This window comes from Tubulanus polymorphus, chromosome 2 (genome assembly GCF_964204645.1).
Source record: "Tubulanus polymorphus chromosome 2, tnTubPoly1.2, whole genome shotgun sequence".
Taxonomy (NCBI): Eukaryota; Metazoa; Nemertea; class Palaeonemertea; order Tubulaniformes; family Tubulanidae; genus Tubulanus; species Tubulanus polymorphus.
The window spans coordinates 27,058,227-27,081,002 of NC_134026.1; the positions used below are offsets into that span (position 1 = coordinate 27,058,227).

General features: G+C 35.7%; 3 protein-coding genes across 5 annotated transcripts; 1 reads left to right on the top strand and 2 right to left on the bottom strand.

The window, feature by feature from the left end:
• Positions 1-9,902: 9,902 nt before the first annotated feature.
• Positions 9,903-12,318, bottom strand: LOC141899228 (vacuolar ATPase assembly protein VMA12-like). The gene is made up of 6 exons (XM_074785406.1): positions 12,132-12,318; positions 11,920-12,002; positions 11,585-11,674; positions 11,458-11,494; positions 11,250-11,368; positions 9,903-10,553 (listed from the first exon to the last, which is right to left on the bottom strand). The coding sequence occupies exons 1-6, from the start codon at positions 12,310-12,312 to the stop codon at positions 10,476-10,478; spliced, it is 588 nt and encodes a 195-aa protein (XP_074641507.1). The 5' UTR covers positions 12,313-12,318; the 3' UTR covers positions 9,903-10,475.
• A 218-nt stretch (positions 12,319-12,536) lies between these two features.
• LOC141899227 (splicing factor, suppressor of white-apricot homolog) lies at positions 12,537-17,508 on the top strand. Of its 3 annotated transcripts, none has more exons than XM_074785403.1 (14): positions 12,537-12,746; positions 13,358-13,527; positions 13,678-13,883; positions 13,974-14,208; positions 14,318-14,421; positions 14,503-14,594; positions 14,677-14,835; positions 14,920-15,326; positions 15,407-15,499; positions 15,578-15,724; positions 15,817-16,270; positions 16,768-17,124; positions 17,197-17,272; positions 17,348-17,508. In XM_074785403.1, the coding sequence occupies exons 1-14, from the start codon at positions 12,556-12,558 to the stop codon at positions 17,432-17,434; spliced, it is 2,778 nt and encodes a 925-aa protein (XP_074641504.1). In that variant the 5' UTR covers positions 12,537-12,555; the 3' UTR covers positions 17,435-17,508. The 3 variants fall into 3 exon arrangements, with proteins under 3 accessions (XP_074641504.1, XP_074641505.1, XP_074641506.1); XM_074785404.1 differs by having other exon boundaries at positions 12,611-13,256; XM_074785405.1 differs by having other exon boundaries at positions 12,611-12,807.
• A 602-nt stretch (positions 17,509-18,110) lies between these two features.
• Positions 18,111-22,741, bottom strand: LOC141899123 (uncharacterized). The gene is made up of 17 exons (XM_074785275.1): positions 22,667-22,741; positions 22,412-22,576; positions 22,290-22,338; positions 21,702-22,203; positions 21,377-21,593; positions 21,115-21,303; positions 20,900-21,043; positions 20,712-20,804; positions 20,481-20,615; positions 20,199-20,392; positions 19,979-20,105; positions 19,314-19,876; positions 18,972-19,206; positions 18,734-18,889; positions 18,475-18,549; positions 18,302-18,382; positions 18,111-18,179 (listed from the first exon to the last, which is right to left on the bottom strand). Exons 1-17 carry the CDS (start codon positions 22,739-22,741, stop codon positions 18,111-18,113), a joined length of 3,069 nt encoding a protein of 1,022 aa, XP_074641376.1.
• Positions 22,742-22,776: the final 35 nt, after the last annotated feature.

A 22,776-nucleotide genomic window follows, 5' to 3' on the forward strand; every position in this document is an offset into this window, starting at 1 on the left:
TGTTTGATGATTTCAATCCTGCAAGCAATTACTATCATCGCGAAATCCACTCAATCGGTGTAATATATTCCCTAGCGTAATATCAGTTCACCTGACTTATATCGAAATCAAGGTAAATGTTATCATATTTGCTCTGTCTCAGGAGTAGTGATTTCCAGGTAGCAGCAATTCGTTTTCCGGGTCCGCATAAAACAAGCATCGAAGAAGCATTTAATTGAGGGATGACGAGCGATGGTTTGTAGTTTAATTAGCAATCTCAGTAAAATGACAACGTGGAAGAAGCAAATGAGACTAATTCCTCTATTCAGTCGATTCAAATAGTGCAGTTCATTATTTGTGAAGAAGTCGTTGATAGAATTTAAGATTGTGATATCGAACCTTGAACATTAATAAAAGCACCATATACTGCATACGTACATAGATCGGATAGCTTCAATATCTGATGTCAGCGGTAGATAATCAGCTGTGAGAGGCTTAACCATCAAACCATCAGGGTCAGTTTCACTTGTCACAGACAATACCGTCACAACCTACTGGATGACAGTCTCATTCCGTAATTCAATTTAGAGTAACTAGGGCACAAACTTTAGCAGCTGAAGGCATCCCGTTGCATAACTTAATAATCTAATATTGTGTCTGATGATCAAAACAGAGATTCCCCAAGGATCTTGTAATTAGGCAACCATGCTTAATTGTTGTACCTAACCCTGTATAACCCAGTGTAATTAAATAACGATAGATTAATATAACGTACTGAGGAATAGCAAAGAGCACAGTTTTATATCTCATCCAAATATACACACTCCAATCTAAACGATAGAAATTAATATTTAATCAAGAATATTTGAGGTCACGATTTTTCTTTCCGAAATGTTAAAAATTGAAGAAAACAGTGACGTACTCGATAAAGCGAAGTGAGTTTAATGGAGATTTATGTCTCATTTCACAGACTGAAAATGATTAAATTTTAACTAGGCAGTCTTCATTCCATCAGTTCGCAGAATATTTGCCTTTGAGGTAACAATGAAACAGTGATATGACTGGAATTCGTGTTTATTGGGAGTTTTCTTTTTAATTTTAAAGCGCGTCTCTTATAACCGCCGGAAGTTATATTCCATATTCACACAGCTCAAAGTTCTTGTAATCATGAGTACTGTTACGCTGATGATGAAAACCTGGTTAGCTCATAATAGTTATACATGAATATTTGTATGGGTAACCTGTTATAATCAATCATCTATTATCTCACCTGGCTAAAGTTTACTAATTAACAACTCTCTTGGCTATCACCGTGAACTTTTCACTTCAATTTACCTAAGGCCTGATGATTGTCGAGCAAGAACTGGTATAGTTCAATAAAAACTGATTTCTGAAGTTGGACATTAACTTTATTACTTTCACAAGTGAATAAGAAATAGCGAAACATTTTTCTGGTTTGAAAGTTTTACGTTAAAATAAGAGGGACGTGGAGACTTTCACATGAATTATGGATTTACACGAGAAGTTATGACCTCAAATAGATTTTCAAAGTAATTGAATTTTCACACCAATTGAAGATACTGCTGTGCGCATTGACGAAGCCACAATAACTAAGTAAGCTCGGTATTATAAACTGTCATACTTCGACACGAATATTATCCTAACAGAACACCGTCCTTACAAACAGGTCTTTATTCCAGAAATAAATTGTTATCTTCGGCCATTGAGGCAGAATAATAACGTATAATTTCCTACGATCACCCGTCAATTCAACAGGAATTAAAGACTGACACTTCAGAAAGTTGGCGTAGCTTAACAGTGAATCTTGTTCTGACTAGGAACTAACTAACGCAATCAGCGGGATTCACTTCAAGCGCTTTGAACAGCAACCTGCGTTATATTTTATGCTTTTAGTCCCCCTTCAGGTGTACAGGTGCTACCCACAAAGTTTTGACCTTTTGCCGAGGCAACACTTGCAGAGCTTGCAGAGTATACCAGCGAAAAACACTCTTTCAAACTTGTAAAAAGACAGGTGGTTTGATGAATGTAAAATTTCCATTAGTTACCATTAAACTCGAGAACCGAAGTTGCAAAACCTAGAAATACAATTTACCACAAAGCCCCATGAACCTAAAGAACACAACATAATATGATCCGACGGTTTTGAGCAACCTCTTGATGAACCAAGCGTCTTTCATGATAATCTATAAATTTGAGAAATCGTATAATGCGAATCTATAAGATATGAGCTTCCTATATCCACCCATAAAGCAACCATAATACACATTTGTACATCACATAAGACACAATATAAATGGGGAATTTATATCATGTAACTGACATCCAAATAATTACCGGCTAGGTTGCACTTCATTATAGATTTCATCTTCTCTTGTAACCCAGTCACCCGGGAAGCAATTATCTAGGAATTGACTTCTGTATATCTGTTATCTCAGTCCGTGTAAAAATAAGCAAATTTAGTTATGAAACAAAAATACAAGCTGAAAACCCTCGCCATGCAGAATTAACAATCTATAACTTGATTAACAAGATATTCGCGCATCAACAGGTCTCTGAATTTCAGGCGTCTACGTTCTCATCTTTTGAGACTGGCATCGCGCTCAGAATCTGCAGTCAATGAATCAAACTATTCTTTACATAAGCATCTTACGGGACACAGATTCGAGGAATCAATGGTTACAAGATTAGTCAGCGCAGTAACTTAAAAAAACTACACATTTATGCTTGTTATACAGAACTAACAAACAGTAATTCTATGGTGTCGGATGAATGCGGAGCAATTACACCTTTTTTGTCGTGATTTCATTTATTTGGTTATTAACATAAAACCAGATAGGGAACACGACCGAACAATCTACTCGCAATTATCAACTGATGAAACTACATTTTGGTCGGCTATCAGCGGTATATCAGTTGAAGACAAATGGAAAGAAAACAACCGCCGCAGCGCTGTTGATTCCCAAAGATGACATTTCGACACATGCTAATACTCGGTGGACACTGATTGTAACGATATAAGCGCTACAGTTACTAACACCAGTTGCTGATCACTTTCTGTGTCCAACATCGATATCCATCGATTTTTGTGGTTATTATGTACAGCCAATTTTCTTGCGTGCCATGTACAAAGACGGGACAAAAATCATTGAATTTATCAGAAAGAAAAGCAATTTAAAGTGTTCAGACTGAGAGAGCTCATGCAGCATAGATATGAGATGCTGATGAGATGTATAGTTTAAAGGCAAGCGATGAAGCATAGACAGCTGCTGGTTTGATTGAGTTATGAGCTCAAACTGCAGCAGAAATAGATTAAAATCTATAAAGATTTAATTAATCTATATTGATTTTGATCATCAATGTTTTGACCTTCCAAAATTTTCATGCTGTCCTATAAAATCATTTGTTGGGGGAAAGTTTGGAATTACAACATCAAAATGTCTGGAAGGTGTTTCCTGAGGTTTCACCAGACTGGGACCAAACTATCTTTTGGTCGGAAGCCGTAACATAAACAGTATTGGTTTGTGGGAATTATTTCACGGAAAACTGAACATCGAAACATATGCAGTAATTATCCTCTGGTTGTAGAGACATGTAACTGCATAGGTCTGCAAATTACAGCTACAGAGTAGTAGTGAGATCATTAGAGATGTTATGAGCGTCAAACACAAGAAAGTTTTTACATTCTGGTCATTCAACAACTGTTTAAAATGAGTCTCCGGCAAAACAACAAAACCATTTTGCAATTTTTGTATTCCTTAATTTCCATATGCCCTCATTCTCTACGCTATTTTTTTCAAAACTGCATAATATCATATGGATGTATGATCATTCGATAAGAATGCGGTCCATTGACCAACTAAATTTGGAAGTTGAATGCAGTTCATTAATACTTTCATATTCATTCATTTGTGAAATGCTAGCCAACATACTTTTTCATGCTTCAGTTTTTCCTGATAAATAGCCCTGCCCTAGTTGGAATTATTTACCCCTTGCAAATTCTTTAAATTGGAAATGGACCTGATAAGAAACTCGTAGAATAATTTGTCAACTGATCATCAAGCCTAACATTGTAAGCACAAGAAAAACTTCCATGTGTGAGCCCACACCACAGCTATATATGAGCTGTTGAATAGCACAAGCCTTTTTATTCAAATTTTTTTAGTATCTGGTTGACTGGCAAATATAGTTTTTCCTAACATAGCATATCACAAAGGAAAAACACCACATATTTTTTTAGTTCTTGACCGAAAACAATATTTTGTTTGCGAGCGACTTGTACAAATCACGCATTGCGTTTGTACATTGTGATTAATGAGACATCATGCGCAAGTCCAGAGCTCCACACCTATTGGTTCTTTGTGAAGAAAAGAAGGACAAAAATTGATTTTATGGTAAATGGGTGACAATCGTCAAAATTTTTCAAGTATCATACGATTTCGCACCATTTCAGAATGTGATCCAGCACTTTGTCGAATACATTGTTCGAAATATGTTTTCATCTACGACTCTTCTGAATTAAAAGCAAGTCAAGTCAACTCCACTCAACAAAAGTCATCGGAAAACTGTAAATACAATTATTGATCAGAATACAAGTAACCGACATACAATGACAAATGAAAGTGGGTGCGTAGAGTGCGATTCTCTTAAACTTTACAATGACTCAACCGGTGAGCCATTTCCTACACATTATTACAGATTAAAATCCTACCACTAGGCTAATTAACACTTCAAACCTTTATCTGAGTGAGAAAATTCATCATTTTACGAGAGGTTTACTGGATCCTACCAAATCAATATCACTGATAGTATTCATTGATGAGTGTTAAATTTTCAGATTTTATAATTGCATCGAACTGGTTTCAGAAATCAGGTCTTCCCGATATCTGTGGAGGTTTATTCAGTTATCAATTATTGTTTTTCGGAAAACAAAGAATAAGAATATCTTGCGCAGATCCAGAATGTCAATGTCTTGGCTGAAGCTATTAAGAAAAACATTGGTTCAGCTAATGAAAATGTTTTTAATATCAGTTTTTCACAATCATAACATTTTTTTGATATACACAACACCTCACAGTGGTAGTTCACCGGTAACGTCTATTTGAAATTAAAGACTCCATCTCCGCAATGATAAACACAGTACAGTAACCTTGTATAATTCTTTACACAGGAGTCTACATTGTCTACGATGATCGATGATCGATGGCTCAATATATGCACGTGATATTTCTATCACACTTTCTAAAATGTCAGAAAATAAATGCTAAAGTATATCGCGGACCGGGGGAAATCAAATACTAGTAGCAACAATTATGATATGCACACGCGTGTATTTGGCTGCCAATGATAAGAGCGTTTGAGTTCCAGAAGGAATTTGAACATTGATGGACAAAATGACATTCAATTATGTCGTCCCGGTAAATGTCATTGTAAAGCCAAATGAGCATCAATCGATAGAAAGGAGGCGAACAGACCTTCGAATGAGATAAACCTTAATGACAATACTGATCAGTTACGCACAGTAATCAGTTGTCAATCATCAGTTAAAATTCTGTTTCATGCTTCATCGATGGATATTTCAATACTTGGACAGTAGTATTTCCCACCAGTTGATATCCCGGCAACAATGCTCCCACATCGCGGTCTCTATCTCTATTCCATGCATGATTTAGGAACATTTCGATTTCAAGACACTATGGGATATTAATTAAACGCAGTCACTTCTGCCAATAATCCAATATGGGAATTTCAATGGTACATCAACGAGCTGCAGGCTGTTTAGTTTAGGAAATATTCATTTTTGATACATGATATCATCGATACAACATGGAAGACTCACATTGTGTTGACACAAAGCATCAGATCTCTTTGTCTTTAGATGTGTGTTAGAGATACATCAGTCAATATATTTTTCAGATCAGCTTTAATGGTTATCTGACTATGGTTCATTCCAATGAAACTCGTTTCCTTAAGCCATTAACACCAAGAATTTAAAGGTTTTTCTTTCATAACGTGATTATGAGATTTTTTGCGATGACAGCTTCGCATTCATAAGGCTACTTAAACTGGAAACTTCAGAAACTGATTTTTCACCTACATATTTCCGGCTTGTTGTTGTTCTAGTTGATGATGATGGCGCGGACTGAGTTTTTCACGTACAAAGTTTTTCCGCAAGTTCATTTCACTGTAGGGGACTGGAGAGGTATGGAGAGGGAAATGTTTCTATCACGGGTTGACAGCTGCCAAAACTGGAGAACAATGAAACTGATCGTAGATTCCTGACATAGAGTACCCGGTATGGGGTTAATGTGGTCAGCAAAGGACATCCGCAGAAAAAAAAAACAAAAAGCCGAATATCTGTCGAATAGTGTGAATTCCACATATATGTATTATTATGATTGTAGTGTGTTTTTACCCTTTGTCTGGAGAGATGCACTGACTGCACTTTATGTCAAAACTCTCAGTGACGACTGCGGATTTTTGGCCTCAGGGAAAATTAATCAGTGAATTATCAACAATAAGTAATTTTACTTCAGGCTACGCTAAACATGGTTGGAACTATCTGTACGTTTTTAGAATAAGTATAATATTCTTCCATTAAAGATTTCATTCATATCTTAGCGTTGAAAATCTAGAAGCTTGTATAAGCTGATTACAATCTGCGTATTATCTTCGGCTAAAGTGTTAGTTAATTGCAGAACTGTAACTGTGAGTAGTGCATGTCAGTTAACAAGGATTGAAGAAGGTTGCCACCCAATCTGCCTCAAGTTTCATCAATGTTTCTAGATCAGTCTACAAATGCAGATAGGTGCACAACACCACGGTTTAAATGTTTAGAAGGCTCTATTTAAATGGAATATGAAATGGGAAATATACATAAGTTTAGAAGACAATCTATGAGTGAAAAAAAATCAGTAAATTTTACAATGAAAACTCGGCAAAGTTTTCTAGTTAAGTTATACATAGATATACCGAATTAAGTCTGTAGATAGTATTTTATCTCATGCAATCGAATGACACAAGAGAACTACAACTTGTATGTAGTATTTGAGAGAATAGTTTCTGTACATGTAACTATACTTCCCAGCATGCATCAAGAATCGTTTGAATGGCGACCATTGTTGCTTCTGTACTCGATAACACATGGAGCGACGCGTTCGTTCGATATATTCCTCGTACACAACAGACACGGTTAATAATGCCTGATCATTCAGAGAAGAGAAGAAAAACGCGCAATTCAATATTTCGAACTAAACTAGAAGGGCAGGTTGTATTCTATAAACTGATTATTCTTTTCAAAAAGCTAGGGTTATCCCATACCCTTGAATGTAGGCAGACCTAATCAAACTTGCCAAAATAATTTCATCAAAAATTATATCATCTTTATATCATCATTATCATGCATATGCAATACTCAGTATCAATCCCAGCTCCAAACCACTTGTTTTTGTTGACAATTTAGTTTCTATACTTTTTACTAGGCCACATTCTCATAGTTCCAAGTTTTTTCTTTCAAGCATTCTATGGTAGTACTATGAAAACAGAAAAAATATATATGTCGGATGAATTTTTAAGTAAAATGGAAAGCATCCAATCCAGTTTTTTGGGATCCTTATGTATCCATGTTATTGTGACAAATTCCAGCAATGAACGAATCAGGATTGCATCGCCATCTCCCTAGATAAATTCTGGTAGGCCGACACACCCCTAGGACGTCAGCAATTGGAATTGTTATTTTCACGGAGCATTAGCAAGTTTTTGAAGAAATAAACATCAAGATTTAGCTTTTACAGCAGTGATTGAAAGCATGCGTTTGTTAAGACATCTTCATTCCAATAAATGCTGGGATGTTGCGTACAGAATGGAGCCTAGGAACAGCTGCTACTGGGCAACTCCGGTAGATGAAGTAGAAGATGATGTTTTTACATGTTCAGTCTGTCATTCACTTGTAAAGTTGCTACACATCGAGAAACTCACAAACTATAGTAAGTTTCTGCGAGAACAAGCATAGGCAATTAGTCAGAACTATTGACCACTGAAGTAGAGATATCAATACACGAGTTACTTAATCAGTTTTATCAGCGGAAACATGTTACTGAAAGTGAAAAATGTCAATCATACTTATTCCAAAAGTCAAAATTTACAATATTCCTATGAAAGAAAAATTGAATCGTTCGTTCTATACTGGTTGCAGATATTCAACGTACAAACACGTCAGGAAATAGCCAGTACGAAGCACTCAACTCAGTAGTAGTAACTTGTTGTTTATTTTCCAGCTACTAACTGGACTGCTTTGGTTACAAAATGGAGACTAAAATTGCATCTTATTTCTAAACCTTCTGACTTGAGTGTAAACTTGACATGCAGCTCAGAAAGTACTGATAATAAAGCTATAGCTGCATCTCAAAATACCTCAGTTCGATCAGCATGAATTAAAATTGGATATTTTTCTAATTGATTTTGGAGACTTAAGTGAGAATTGTTTATATCATCAAACAGTGTCTTATTTGTCATAGCCTTTACAAATAGATAATAATGTGTTAACAACTCGGGCGGGTCTTGTGAAATACAAATCTCAACATTTCAATTGTTTTTCCAGGAACTAATTCTATTAAAAAATACCCTTTATCTGGCGAGATATGGATTTAGCAATTAGCAAAAATTCAACAATAACCACTGGCCAAGTTAAACATAATAATCTGTCACATAGAAACACCTTACAGGCCACAGGGTGTACACAATCACCCATAATTACTTCACACATATGGTGTCAAAACTACCTTCTTAATGACCAATTAACAATGTGAATTAATTGCAGTTACCTGGAGAGATATAGCAATAATGTGTATAGATAATTAGGCTTGATTATCACAAGGCATTAGCATGTCAATTTTATGCAAAAATTTATATTAATATATTGCTTTCAAAACGATTAAGAATTTTTCAGGAACAGCAGCAAGTGGACACTATTCATTGAAATATCTGTTGTCAGATATTGCTCTCAAGTTGATAAATGTTCCATCTAAAATAATCTGAATTAAGCAGTCTACTGTATTGCATATTTCTCAATATGAAAAAAAAGAAGCTTAGATGATGTTTAGATCGAGGAAAGGTCTGATTGTTAAATGCTGATTTTTACTTCATAATTCTAAATTTAAGCCAAGACAAGTTAATCATTCACTTTCCCGCAGCTTTCAAACTTTTCTTGAATTGTAACAATTGAAATAAAATCTCAACTAACCTAGTTGTCAACATAATTTAGGTATAAATATATGGTTAAAGTTACTCTAAATGACTACATCATGAAGTAGAGTGATGACAAACAATAGCCGGCGGGCAGGTGAACCAAATAATAAGACACATTGTCCCGGGGGCAATAAAACCAAAACAACCTACCTTGTAATAAACCACAAAGCAAAATCCACCAAACTATCATCGCTGCATTCATGTTTCTTGTAATTATCAATTATAAAGTTTTTTCCAACATCGGTATCTCGTTCTTTCAGTCAACTATATCCCTGGGACATTCAACTGTAACTTATCCAAAACTCGTCAATTTTCCCTCCGCGAAGGTGCGTCTGCATTGTGGAGCTGATCTCAGCCCAATAACCAGCCATGGATATCCACACGAGAAAGTGTGAAATTAATAGGGAGACATCTAGAGACAAAACTGCGAACTACGACTGAATAGCACACACTCACAGTAAGTCAGCAATTGATGATTAACTGAGTGGACAATGAATGAAAGGTGGATATACTGATTAATACAATTCCTATAGTCTCCTTTCATTTAAGACAATCAAACATAAAATTAATTTCACGCATACAATGAAATGCTTTTTCAGTATTTATTTCATGAATAACAAAACAAAAACAAACATTTAATTCACGATTTGACAATATTTTCTCATCGATAAAATTGTTTTTGTATGGAAACGCGAAACAACTTAAAAATAGGTATCGCGTAAACTTAAAAAAATTTAGAACTAATTTATTAGTTGTAAAACCCATGTTTGAGGACGAGGTGTCAGTCTAAATGTATCAACGTCCTCAAATAAGGACTTTGTTCAGTATGCTTTGTGATAAAGATTATGATCTTACTATTGAATAAATAAATAAATGGCACTATCCCATAGATTGTTATCCTATCATAAACAGTGATAATGCAACCAAAACTAATTTCAATAATTAGATAATTCACTTGTTTGCTCATGTCAGTCAATCAACATTACAGCATTAGATTCATTATTTAGTCATATATATTTAGCTTACGCCGTTATGTCCCTTCCAGTCCTGACGCCACTGCAAAACAGTCTGGAATCATTATCCACAAGAAGGTTTCCGATTTTCCATATTTGATGCATTTGCATCCGATGATTGCACAATTTTACTGCTATCTATTAATCCAGATGCACATTATAATCCATGGAGATAGTCATCACAATAAGTGTATGTTTATATTAGAGTTTTATCCACTGCTATAAGTTGTATTTAACTAGGAAATATAGATCCGCAAAAAATACGACTGTTCCAAATACCATACCAACGCATAATTGCTAGACAAAAAGAAAACAGAGTATCAGAGTATATTTGATCAGAATAATAGTAGGCTACTCGTTCAGATTGTGAATACTTTATATATTATAGATCAGTGAATTTAGATTTTTAAGCCAGGGCCCAGTTTCACAAAAAAGTTTAACTCAAATTTTTGGTGTAATTGCCATTGGTTACTTCATGTTTTCAATGAGGACAACAATTCAAACTAAACCGTTTTAGGCTTAAACTTTTTCGTGAAACTCGGCCCAGGGGACACGCTATGCGTTTATCATATACGAATTATATGAATTATGGCAAATTTTGTATCTTTAAGCAGCAAGTGCACTTTCCTGATATAGGTGACTGTTAGACGATTTTATCAGCTATGCTCTATGAGATTTTGGTTGCAACCAGCATTGACACTAAGGGGAGTTGACAATACACTAATCTGTTATTGACCAAATAGTGTGTCTCTGGCATAAGTGTTTTATATCAATGTGTTGATGCGATTTAACTGGTTAAATGTGGTAAAATGTGTTAAATGATACGTTTATATGTGAACATTTTGTGCAAAATTATGTCATCAGATGTCCAGTGCGCCTAGCCCTTGATTAACAGTCTCCTCTCCACCTCATAGCCTCGCCACTCCAACAAAAACCACTCCAACAAAAACATTTAACAATTGATTAGGTGCTAAGGAAGTAAAATTTACTTACAATTGGCACATTTGGAAGAACCATTGAATATTCTGTTGCCTTGTAACCAAATGCAAATGCTCCACCGATTGTGAGAAGAAAGTTGAAAACAGCAATCAACTGAGAATTCATATTTTTTGCTGAAGAACAAAAAATACAACTTGATTATCAAATATTAGTCGAATCAAAATAGCAAGGTAAGTAATATATATAAAGGAATGAATATTACCATCTTGTCCAAAAGTGTTTTCTTTTTTCTCCAATATCTGAAATGGATAGAAAGTAAAATATCTCATGAACTATTAAATGTTGCATTATTCCAGTATATCAGTTATTTGGTTCTTATTTGCACTCACATGATGGCTGACATTTTTTGTCATTTCTTTGTATTCTCTATTTGCTTGTTCAGCTTTAAGTCTTTGAATGCGGGCCTCCAATTCAGGATTCTGTGTTTAAAAAACAACATATCAGAAAAACCACAGGGACTAGACACAAAAGGATTTTGACCCACGTATCCTAGGTACTATAAAAAGTCATTTTATTTACTAGGATACTGGGGTCAAAATCCTTTTGTGTCAAGTCCCTGTGAGAAAAACAGAAAAATAAATTTCACTTCTGAAATTTTTTAATCGATATTGATCATTATTCATTCTTTCATTTGAATTCGGGCAGACACTCTGCTTTGACCTACCCGCGGTGGAAGTTCAAATTTCGGAATTTTTATTTCACAGCCTTCGAGCAATTCATGTAAATAAGGAACTTGTTTATTTTCATCTGCAAGTAAAGATATTAGGTATGGGGAAATATGGTACGATGATCAGACCTATGTATAACAATCACAATTTCATTGAATTTGATTGAAAGCATCTACTCTGGCTCGCCTCTGCTCTGCTGCATTCGCACCTTGTTTGTGAATACGTTTAATTTCATCTCGAATTTCCACGACTGAATCAAATGATATAGTTTTTTGGTTGGGGTCGGTATAAAGCTTCATTTTGGCTTTAAATTCTTCGGAGGTACATGATGAATCTATCAAATCTTCAATGATTTTCACGATATTTTTCGATATATAAACCTCTTTCATAGGCGCAGCCATCTTCCAAATGGAACGGATGGCTCCGAGTATAACCAAAGTAGGATATCCAAATGGCTCCAGCAGCCCTTTTTTATATCAGATCAGATGTTATATCTTTATTGAAATGTGTCTGTTCCATATCCAATATAGGTATTCCATAGGATAATTTATATTTTACATAAGGATCAATGAATGTCCTAGCTTCCGTTACAGGTCATTTCCCGGAGCCACCCCTAACAAGCTACTCTAAAAATGGCGTCCAAAAAGAAGAAGGTACGGAACCCTCACAACCTTCCCGAATTGCGGCGAAATGAGGAGGATGATCAGCTTTTAGTGTTTGGATACGCGTGTAAATTATTTCGTGACGATGCCAGGGCAGAAGAAGTCAACTCGGCGAAGACGTTGATACCGTGGATGGGCGACACACGAGTAATGATTGACAGGTCTGTGAAACCTGCCAGTCCATCTTCACACATCTCGATTTCCGAGTTTTATAAATCAAAGGTTTTAACTTGTGAAATGCTTTGCTCTTTTCCTTTAAATATATAAAAGTTCTAGATTAACAGGTAGAGAGGCAGTTGGAATGTGTCTCACTGTCTTCATCGATCGACAGATCAAATCATTACAAACTATCAAAAATCTCGAGACGAGCTGTTTTCGCTACTGACACTGAGTGTCTGGATCTAAAACTGTATTATATGTCGGGTTTGTATTTAAGAAATGCCATTCTATTGACATTTCTACCATGCCCACAATCGGTCTCGGTGTAACAAGCTGAGAAAGAAGAAATATTTTAATTTTAGTGGAGTATCTCGTTATTTTGGGGTTGTTTTGTTGTATTTTTGTAAAGGAATTTCCAGAAGCCTCATCTGTTTGACATGATATTTCCTCTACAAGCTTCTTGTCAAAAATGAGGTGGTTGGACTAACAACTGTATTGACTGAATGACAATGGTTTGTTTTTTAGAGTCTTTTCGTCCTATTGGTGTAAACTAGCCTACGATACCTCTAGCAGAAGAGTGGAATTTTTACTTGGTGAATCTTTGTTTTCGCAGGTACGATGGCCGCGGACACCTGTACGATCTTACTCCGTTCGATTCTGATAAGGTCAATAAAGATAGTTCTTATCAACTGTCTGAGGAAGAGAAACGAATTGAAGCGCTTTGCGACGAGGAACGTTACCTAGAGCTTCATACTGATCTCATGGAAAAAGCGGCTTATGAAGGTATATATTAAAGTGCTGTAGTCATTTCATAAGAAGTTGAAATAAAAATACGATGTGAAATTTTAACTGGATCGTGAATTCATAACTGATTGCTAATTTCATCCTAGTTTTAGTCTCTGATTTAAGTCTTATTTGATTAATATTTTTCAGAGGAAGAACTAAAACGTCTTAATGAAGCTCTGATGGAGGACAACAGCTACGGGGCTGTGGCATTCAACTATGAGGATACTGAGCTGAACAAAGAACAGAATGAGGAAGAAGAGAAAGAAAGCACTGAAAGCGATTCTGATGAAGAAAATGAACCGTTTGTTTGTCCACCTACTCTGAAAAATCTACTACCTGAAGACATGTATCAGGTGAGTATCTGACCGTGTAAAATAACTCAATATAATTACAGCTGTATGAGCCTAATTATAAAATACTGACATTTCCTATTAATTTTCCAGCCTCCTTCGATGAAGATACACGCTATCATTGAAAAGACAGCATCGTTCATTGGCACGCATGGACCACAGATGGAGATCATCATAAAGATGAAACAGACAAATAATCCGCTATTTCAATTTTTGGTTTTCGGAAATGCGTTGAATCCTTACTATAAATTCCTGGTTTCTCTCATCAAAAAGAAAATGTATGTTCCTATACCAAAAGAAGGCAAGCGAAAGCGAAAAATAAGTTCAGGTAGGTCTGTTTCAATGACAGATAATACAATCCGTATATTACAAACAATGTTTTACTTATTCTGAGATATAAATGAATAAGACTGAGTTTTCTCAAAACTCTTTTTCAGCGTCTCAAGATAGTGAAAGTGGTGATGAAAATGAAGGAAGCTATTTACATCCGAGTTTGTTGGGAAGCAGAACGAAAACTGCAGCACATAATCTCAATGTCCAGGTTGGTTATGATCTAAGAATAATGTTATCTGTGCTTGAAAATATCGTTTTCGAGAATTTTAAGAAAGAAAATTTATTTCAGAAATACACATTATCATCTGAACAAGTAAAAGATACACGATTTGCTAAATTACTCAGTAGAATGAATGAAAATGCTGGACGTGAATCCCCCGGGTAAATTCTCTGAAAAAGCCTCATATGTACAACAACTGCGATGTATCATCATTTATACAGTGATTTTGTGTTATTTCTACAGGATCTCGAACAACAATTCAGACAGTAATTCCGGGTATATGACGCCACCTATAGTATCATCATCGTCGTCTTATATTGAAAGTACGTCTAGTTATGGACAGCCTCCCCCACCAGGAACTGAAACAACCGTACTTCCTCTAGAACAATGCCAAGAATACGGGTAAAGTTTGAATGACATTTATTGCGACTTATTAAAATTCTAAGGATTATTGAACTTATTGATTGATACCATTTTGTATTGTAGAGATATAGAAGCATCACTGCCGCCTATAATTCCTCCTACCGATATGATTCCACCACCTCCTGACATGCAGCCTATAATAGACAAAATGGCCGACTATGTTATTCGAAATGGCATTGAATTCGAAGAGTCGATGCGTCGAAAGAACGACGTCCGTTTTGAGTTTCTCATACCCGGCCATTTCCATCACAGTTATTACTCGTTTAAAAAACAGATGAAAGAACACGAAGCTCTCAGAGAACGTCTGATTAAAGAGCGCGAGGAAGCTTTACGTAAAGAGATCGCGGAGCGGAAGGAAAGGGATCGTCTAGCTTTGGTCAAGAGACAAAGAGAAGATGAAATCAGAAGAGTGAAGCAATTAGCGGCGGTAGAAGATGCCGAAAGAGAAGCTCTGATAGCTGCTGGAAAAGGTAACATCTCTTATTAAGCAGTTGTATTTTAGTTTTGCTTTTCATGATGTGTATATTGTTTGCCCGTTTTGTTACTTCAGCAAGCGTCTCATTTTCCATCAAACCCAAAGATACCGAATCTGTTCCTTTGGAGAAGAAACCAGTATTTACCTATGAAACCAGTGATGAAGAAGGTAAATTATCAATTCGCTGTAATATAATATCGTGTGGTATCAATGATATAAACTGCGAAAAAAATGTGAATTTTTAAGGTGAAGGTATTGACAAGCATTTGCCAGAAATGTCGATAACTGAGGAAATGAAAGTTGAGCCTGTTATTTTACAACAACCCGAATACATTATGTCTGAAACTAGTCAAGATACAGATGCATCGCAAGAAATTCTTGAGAAAAGATATGGTAAGTTCTAAGTCCCCTGTCTTTTCTGCATTTCATAGCAAATTCCTCAATTTTGAAATGTAAAGAAATGCATGATTTCTCATAAATCTTAGCTGAAGAAAAACTGAAGGATAAACTAGCGCTAGCTGCCAGGGAAAAACTAGTTCAGGCGACTAAAGAGAAACAACTTCAAGTGGAAAGAAAACGTAAGGCTGCTCTGTTCATAAACATGTTGAAGACATCAAACAGTAAAAACGAAAAACCCACAGAAGAAAAATCTGAAGTGGCGGTACCAGATATTTCAAAGGTGGTCGAGAACGTTGTCAGTTCACTAATCGGTGCATCAAATGAGAATCCCTCATCGAGTCCAATATATACAGAACCGACGACACTGGTTCCACACAATTCACAACTTACACGGCGATTCAGCGTACCTGAAAATAGATCTTTAACCGGTTATCATCGCAGTCGAACGTCGCGTTCGCCTGAACGCAGTAGAAATTCACGTTCACCAAGAAAACGACGTTCAAGAACACCGCCTTCTTCGTATCACGTCTCTTCGTACAGGTAAACTATATACGCTGTCACTATTACAGGGATGAGATGCATGTGAAAAATGTGAAATCTTTTGTGTGAAAAATGTGAACATTTTCGAAAATATTTGAATTTTTTTTTTGAATATTCTTCGTCAGAAAATATATATTATGTAGTTTTCTTTATAGGCTGTATATGTCCTTTTATCTCTGGGCTCTGTTAAGACACTAGCTAGTACATGTACCGGTACATGTTCATAGTCTAGTCTGATTTGTTTACCCTAATTACAGGTCATAATTGTAACATTGTCTTTAACATGTTGAACTATGTATAACCTCCTCAAAAATGAAGAAATTTCATTAGTTACATGTTCCTTTTGAAAAGTTTTCTGTGGAAAATCTGGTATCCTTGGTATCAAGAAATGTGCAAAAAAAGAGGAAAATTGTGAAAAATTTTTCAGAATCTTGTATCTCATCCCTGCTATTTAATAATACGTTATGTTGCACATATTTTGATTATTGTATTTTTAGATCAAGGTCAAGATCGAAATCTCCACGGGTTTGGCGAAGATCGAAATCTAAAGAGAAAGGTCGTCTGCCAGCCAGCTACGAATCTCAACGCGGTAAGAGCTCTGCATACGAACGAAAACAAAGATCACGTTCGAGATCAAGAACGCGTAGCCATCACTCGAAATCGAAACACAAAACTAAATCACCGTCAAAACGTCATCGATCGAGGTCCAGATCGAGGTCCCGTAAGAGTAAACGGTCGAAATCTCCAACGAGAAGTAGAAATGGTAGCAGTAAATCTAATAAAAGCGAGAAGTATCGAAAAAATAAATCGACCAATGAGGATACAAGGAATAACATAACCGAAGCTGATTCGGAGTAAGTTTATCAACAAAGTTTTACCATATTGAAAAACTTACTTCTCAATTAATGTTTCATCTTATTTTATAGTTCTCCCCTACCTAATTTATCTGATGTAGAAGAACAAAATGATATGGATACTGGTGCAGAGAATAAATTATCTAAAGTAAGTAGGATCGGAATGCTCTGAAACATGATCGTGTCGCATTCATAAGTATTATAAGTGTAATTTGTTTTGCAGGAGGAAATCATGAATAAAATGAAAGTATTTCGTGAAAAGGTGCTAAAAGAGGAAGATGATACAAATCATGAAAAGGATGGTAGCTGATACGCTAACTCTTTGTCTCATTTCATCTGTATATAAGCGATTTCCATGTAATAATAAAATGATTTAATATTAAATACTTTATTTTGACTATAGTTTTATGAAGATATGCAGGTATCAATCTACTGTCTGGATCTACCCACTGACATAATGGTCAGGCTGTTCCTCCATTCCATAGTTCGTAGCCTTTTTTGGGGCAGAGAAACCCGAGGAAGGGCAGTTCTATTGGAAATAATTTGATGTATGGCTCTGATGGACAGAAAAACTTATTTTTCCTGTAAGAATATATCACTGAATAAACTGGTACTGCTAGAGACCGAGTCTACTGTAGTACAGCAGATTCTAGTTACAAGACCAATAAATTCCGGTTAGGATAATATGGAATATGGAGCTGGGATAGGTTGTCATCATGATAAATCTAGGCAAGAAAATTTGCATTGGTCTGGGGCTAATGATAATCTGTGGCAATCGACTCAGGGGTAAACAGTCTACTCTAGTCTTGATCAGAGACATTGCTCATTTTGCTTTGAAGCAGCATTTCTTGTGGAATAATCCAGAAAATCACCAGTGCAAGAGAAAGGAACAAATGGAAAAATTAGTTTCTTCTAAAAGAAAGTGTAAATTTAATTGAAAAAAATATATACAAACAATATGTAAGATAAACGGATAGTGAAGCATTTCACATTTCATTAAGTAGTTTCAGCAGCTCATCACACGATTCTATTATGGATTTATTTTTCGCCAGAGTCTGAAATTATAAGAAATTAAAATCAGACATGTCGTGCTCAGTTGATGATGATTAAAACCCCAGAATGTGTAGAATCAGTACGATTATGTCCTAAGCATGGGAATATCAATCAATGTATTTACTTGTTTTATTTCAGTGATGTACAGATCCAAACGCGAAACTTCTGCTTCTGCCTTTTGCCAGTTTTCTTCTAAGGTTTTCATCTGAAACATACGATTCGAAAAAAAACAGATCTAAACATTACTTACTGAAGAACAATTAATTAACATAATCAATCATGAATACCGGTACATACTCTTCTCTGAGCCTTTGTTACAGTTTCCTTGTGCATATCTTCTTGTTCGTAATATCTTACGCGTGATCGTTTTAGCTGAATACACAAATAAAAGAGTCAATTACCAAACGACTATAAATATACATATCATATCAGCCGGAACTGTCGACATAGGCCATGCTAAGTGCATGTATTGGCTGTCTAATAAGCAAAGTGAAGAGATTTATTGGGACTGTTTCTACATATGCAATGATACAAGCTGAAGCATAGTCGACTGTACCTCTTTCTTCAGTTGAATTAACTCTACAACATGTGATTCAGGATTTCCATCTTTGGTCGAAGTCACCAAATCATTCAAGGCACTTTCTGCGAACTCTTTGTCAGCTGCGAGTTGTTTATTTTCTTCAACAAACGATTCTAGGCTTCGACGTAATTTCTGCAGCATGAAACCGATGTGAAGCAAATTATATGTGTATTTTGATAACCAATATCAAAATAATACCAGTATGAAAACCTACATTGATAGTAAAGTCCTGTTCAAGAATTGATTCAAGTTTTCCTTGTAGTTCTTTAATTTTCGATTCAGACTGAGTAAGTAACTGCTTTGATTTTTCATGAGCAGTTTCCGTTTGTAGCAACTGAACGCCCGCGTCAATCGCTGATTTTTCCATCATTGATAGCTTATCCTTCAGCTCATTCATGATGTAAGTTTGCTCCTTTTTGTAGGTCTCCAATTCATAAGTAAGCTGATCTCTATATACCGGTACGTGAATATAAATAAAAAGATAGATATAATATACGGTGTAAATCAAAACAAAATCCGTACAATGAAACAACAAAATAATATCAATGATATTTACCTCTCATTCTGTAGATAGTGAATGTCCTCCACACGAGCTTTGTCACATTGTTGTATGATAAAGACTAGTGATTTTACCATATTATGGACTTCCTCAACATCATCAGTATATTTCAGATCTTGATCTGTATTTTCTGAGTTAGAACTGGGCATTGATCCTTGAACGGGATTAAGAACAGATGATCGCTTCTGGACCACCATGAATGCACTTTCTCGCTTTGTATTAACTGTTGTTGCTGACGACTGTATTTCATCTAAAATTCTGTGATCATTATTGAATTCTTCCTCTACTAAATCGCTGTCCTCTATTGACCCAACTCCACTTATGTTGAATAATGTAGCTTCGGGATCATTATCTTCAGCGAGGACGTGATCATCCGCCGTATGCATTGTATCGATGGAAGTTTCTAATGTTTTGAGATCTCGTAAAGAATGCCATTCATCGTTATCAGAACACTGAGATGGCGAGGGATGACAAGTCTGAGCAGTTAAAACAGCCGATACAAATGATTTTCCTGTCGACTTAGGTGGAGCTGACACAGTTTCAGAGGGCTCATTCACATGCTGCAAGATGGACATATCCAAGTATCTATCTACTGCTTTTACTTCAAGTATTAAGATTAAGAAATTATTATACTACGTACAGGTATATATATAAATACTTACTATTTCTACTTGTAATGCATTAGCTTTAATTGAAGCTTTTTCATACAGTTGGTTAACATATTGATAAAGGAATGATACATTGACTTTAGTTGTTTCCAGTTCATTCATTGTTTCAGTCAATTTTTCTCTGAAAATTTCATGAAAAGTAGGACCCATGTGAGCTGCAATGTTTTCATGATTACAATGCGTCATTTTATAAAGCCCAATCATAATCACATACCTAAGATCCTTCACCATATTTTCTAAATTTGTGCATTCTAATGTCTTGTTAGCGATTATGGCATTGCACCGAGCTAGTTCTAGTTGCGTATTGTTACATCCTCGCTCAACTTCTTGCAATGACTCTTGTAACATTCGATTTTCTGCATCCAGAAATTCATTGCTTTCCACCATCTGCACTTGATTCCAATTAAACTGAAATGAAATATAATATTCAGCATTCAGCATTAACAATTCACTGAAACATGAATGTTATTCTGGTAGAAAACGGTCTTCAACCGACTTGTTGCGCTTGTTTCTTATAACGTTCCAATTCTTCAGACATTTGTTTATGTGCGACGCGTAACAATTCAGATTCCTCTTTGGCTTGATGGACAAACTCTTCATTCTCCACTTTCTGTTTAGTAAATTCTTTATACTAATTAGGAGAAATATAAATTGATATATCGACTATTAACTGTAATTAGATGATAAAATCTAACAAGAGGCAAGTGTATTAAAAATGTACTAGTACCTGGGTTTCATAGTGACCTTGCTGTAATTGAAGTAATTCAGTTTGCTCTTTAATGCGCCGATGTCTTTCATCAAAATCATTCTCAACTTTGTCCTGAAAAATATGTTAACGAGGCTCTTTTCAATTCAAACAATAGTCCCTATTTATATTCAAGACAAGTCTTTCACAATGGCAAAAATCACTGGTACCTGCAAAATAGAAGCTTTTTCTATTGCAGAAGCCAGGTTATTATAAACCCTCAATTCTTCCTCTAGTTCGGCGATCTTTAGCTGAGATTTTTCAAAATGTGGACGATAGTCATTCCTAGCATATTCTTCATGGATTTCGGCCAACTGAAATAATATTTAAGACTTAATATACAAATTAATGATTTATTAATCAGTTTATCTTACCATGAACTGACCTCATCTTTATGATTTCTGTACACACGACATAAATCTTCTTCCAGGTTAACGAAATCCTTTTCAAGCTTTTCAATCTTAGCTTCATACTTGCTTTGTTGCGACTGCAACTCCTCTTGAGTGATAGATAATTCATTTTGAAGAAATGTTATTTGTTGCTGGTATGAATCAATATCTGACTGCAATGTGCACTGAAAAATCAGCAAAACAGCTATAAGCAATCATACAAAATCTATCAAGAAAAAGACTCTCTTTGATCCCTACCTTTGTTTTCTCAATTAGACTTTCAGATTGTTTTTGCAAAAATGAAAGTTTCCGGATTTTTGCTGTATTCTCCTCACGTAGTTGGAAAATCTGCTCATCTTTAAGCACACTATCCCGTTTATGTCTGTCCAGTTCAGAACGCAACAGTTCATTACTGATTGACAGTGATTCGATGTGTTTTTGAATTTTCATCGGTTCGCCTGACGACAGATCAATCCTGAAAAAAGTAATCGTACACACATAGGCCTACCTCAATTCATTCTCCCTGATGCGAGAATATTCTATTATTTCTTATTGATTGCCAGCAGGAATAAAAATGACTTACTTGATCATATGAGATACACATGGAGATGTTCCTACCGCAGAATCTGTGAGAACTGGGACATGCATGCTCGTTTCTTGATTGACCTGAACAACCGGGGATGTTCCATTACAACTGTTTGTCATTGTCTCAGCCGATAACCCTCGTCCATTCATCTTAGTCGGTACAAATTTAATCGGGGTAACTACAGTTTCAACGCATGTGATTCCTTGAGAATACAAGTCATTCGAGGAGCATTCATCAGGCAAAACAGATGATTCACTACTACATTCATCACTGATCTTTGCACATGTAATTGTTAATTCGCTGAGTGTGTCCTGTATTAAGCTTGCATCAGCAGAACTGTCAGAGATCTGCTTAGCAGAAATATTCTCAGATTCTTCACTCTGTCCTAACTCTTCGGGACTTGTTGATAATGGTCGCTCCATTTTCGAAGGAATTTTCGAGTGGATGTGTTTTCTTTTCAGAGGGTCATGTTGTTGATGTGGTTTGTTAGTCACTACACCTATAAATATAAACCAATTATTCATCAAATAGTAACATCGACATTTTTAACCGTTCAAAATTTCACTACGATGAATGACTATTTACCGGACTTTGTACAGTCCTTTTGAGTATCTGAATATTTTGGTTTGATCCACTGAAAAATTAAGAAAAACTTATCTACAAATTTAGTTCATATAGAGTAGATAATAAACACACTAATTGCCTACCTTGGGCAACTGAGTTCCAGTTTTCTGTTTAAAACTTGAGGTTTTCTTCAACTTTGACACGACTGGTTGAGATTTGACATTATCATTATTTGATAAAGTACATTTTGTATTTACATCGACAAGCGGAATTCGAGGCTTTGAATGTAAATTATGTTTTGCCTTCAACTGAAAAAATAGAATTAGACTTTCTATTCACCTTCCACAATTCAAATGCCCCTCATCTTATAACATCTTTTGGTTGTCGACTGACTTTACCTGTAGTGAAATGGGAAGATAACTACTATTCTGATTTTCTTTCTCAATCTCTGACGCTTTTACACTATCTGACATGACTCACTTCATGTATATGATGTATTTTGTGGTTT

Coding starts and splice junctions, on each gene's coding strand:
- LOC141899227 (XM_074785403.1), top strand. CDS start 12,556: ATGGCGTCCAAAAAGAAGAAGGTACGGAACCCTCACAACCTTCCCGAA. Junction 15,327..15,406: donor TCTGATAGCTGCTGGAAAAG/GTAACATCTCTT, acceptor TTGTTACTTCAG/CAAGCGTCTCATTTTCCATC. Junction 17,125..17,196: donor ATAACCGAAGCTGATTCGGA/GTAAGTTTATCA, acceptor CTTATTTTATAG/TTCTCCCCTACCTAATTTAT.
- LOC141899123 (XM_074785275.1), bottom strand. CDS start 22,741: ATGTCAGATAGTGTAAAAGCGTCAGAGATTGAGAAAGAAAATCAGAAT. Junction 21,594..21,701: donor TGTGTATCTCATATGATCAA/GTAAGTCATTTT, acceptor TACTTTTTTCAG/GATTGATCTGTCGTCAGGCG. Junction 19,207..19,313: donor CACTATCTACAGAATGAGAG/GTAAATATCATT, acceptor ACCGGTATATAG/AGATCAGCTTACTTATGAAT.
- LOC141899228 (XM_074785406.1), bottom strand. CDS start 12,312: ATGAAAGAGGTTTATATATCGAAAAATATCGTGAAAATCATTGAAGAT. Junction 11,495..11,584: donor CAAAAAATGTCAGCCATCAT/GTGAGTGCAAAT, acceptor TATCCATTTCAG/ATATTGGAGAAAAAAGAAAA. Junction 10,554..11,249: donor TTCTTCCAAATGTGCCAATT/GTAAGTAAATTT, acceptor CTTTTTGTCTAG/CAATTATGCGTTGGTATGGT.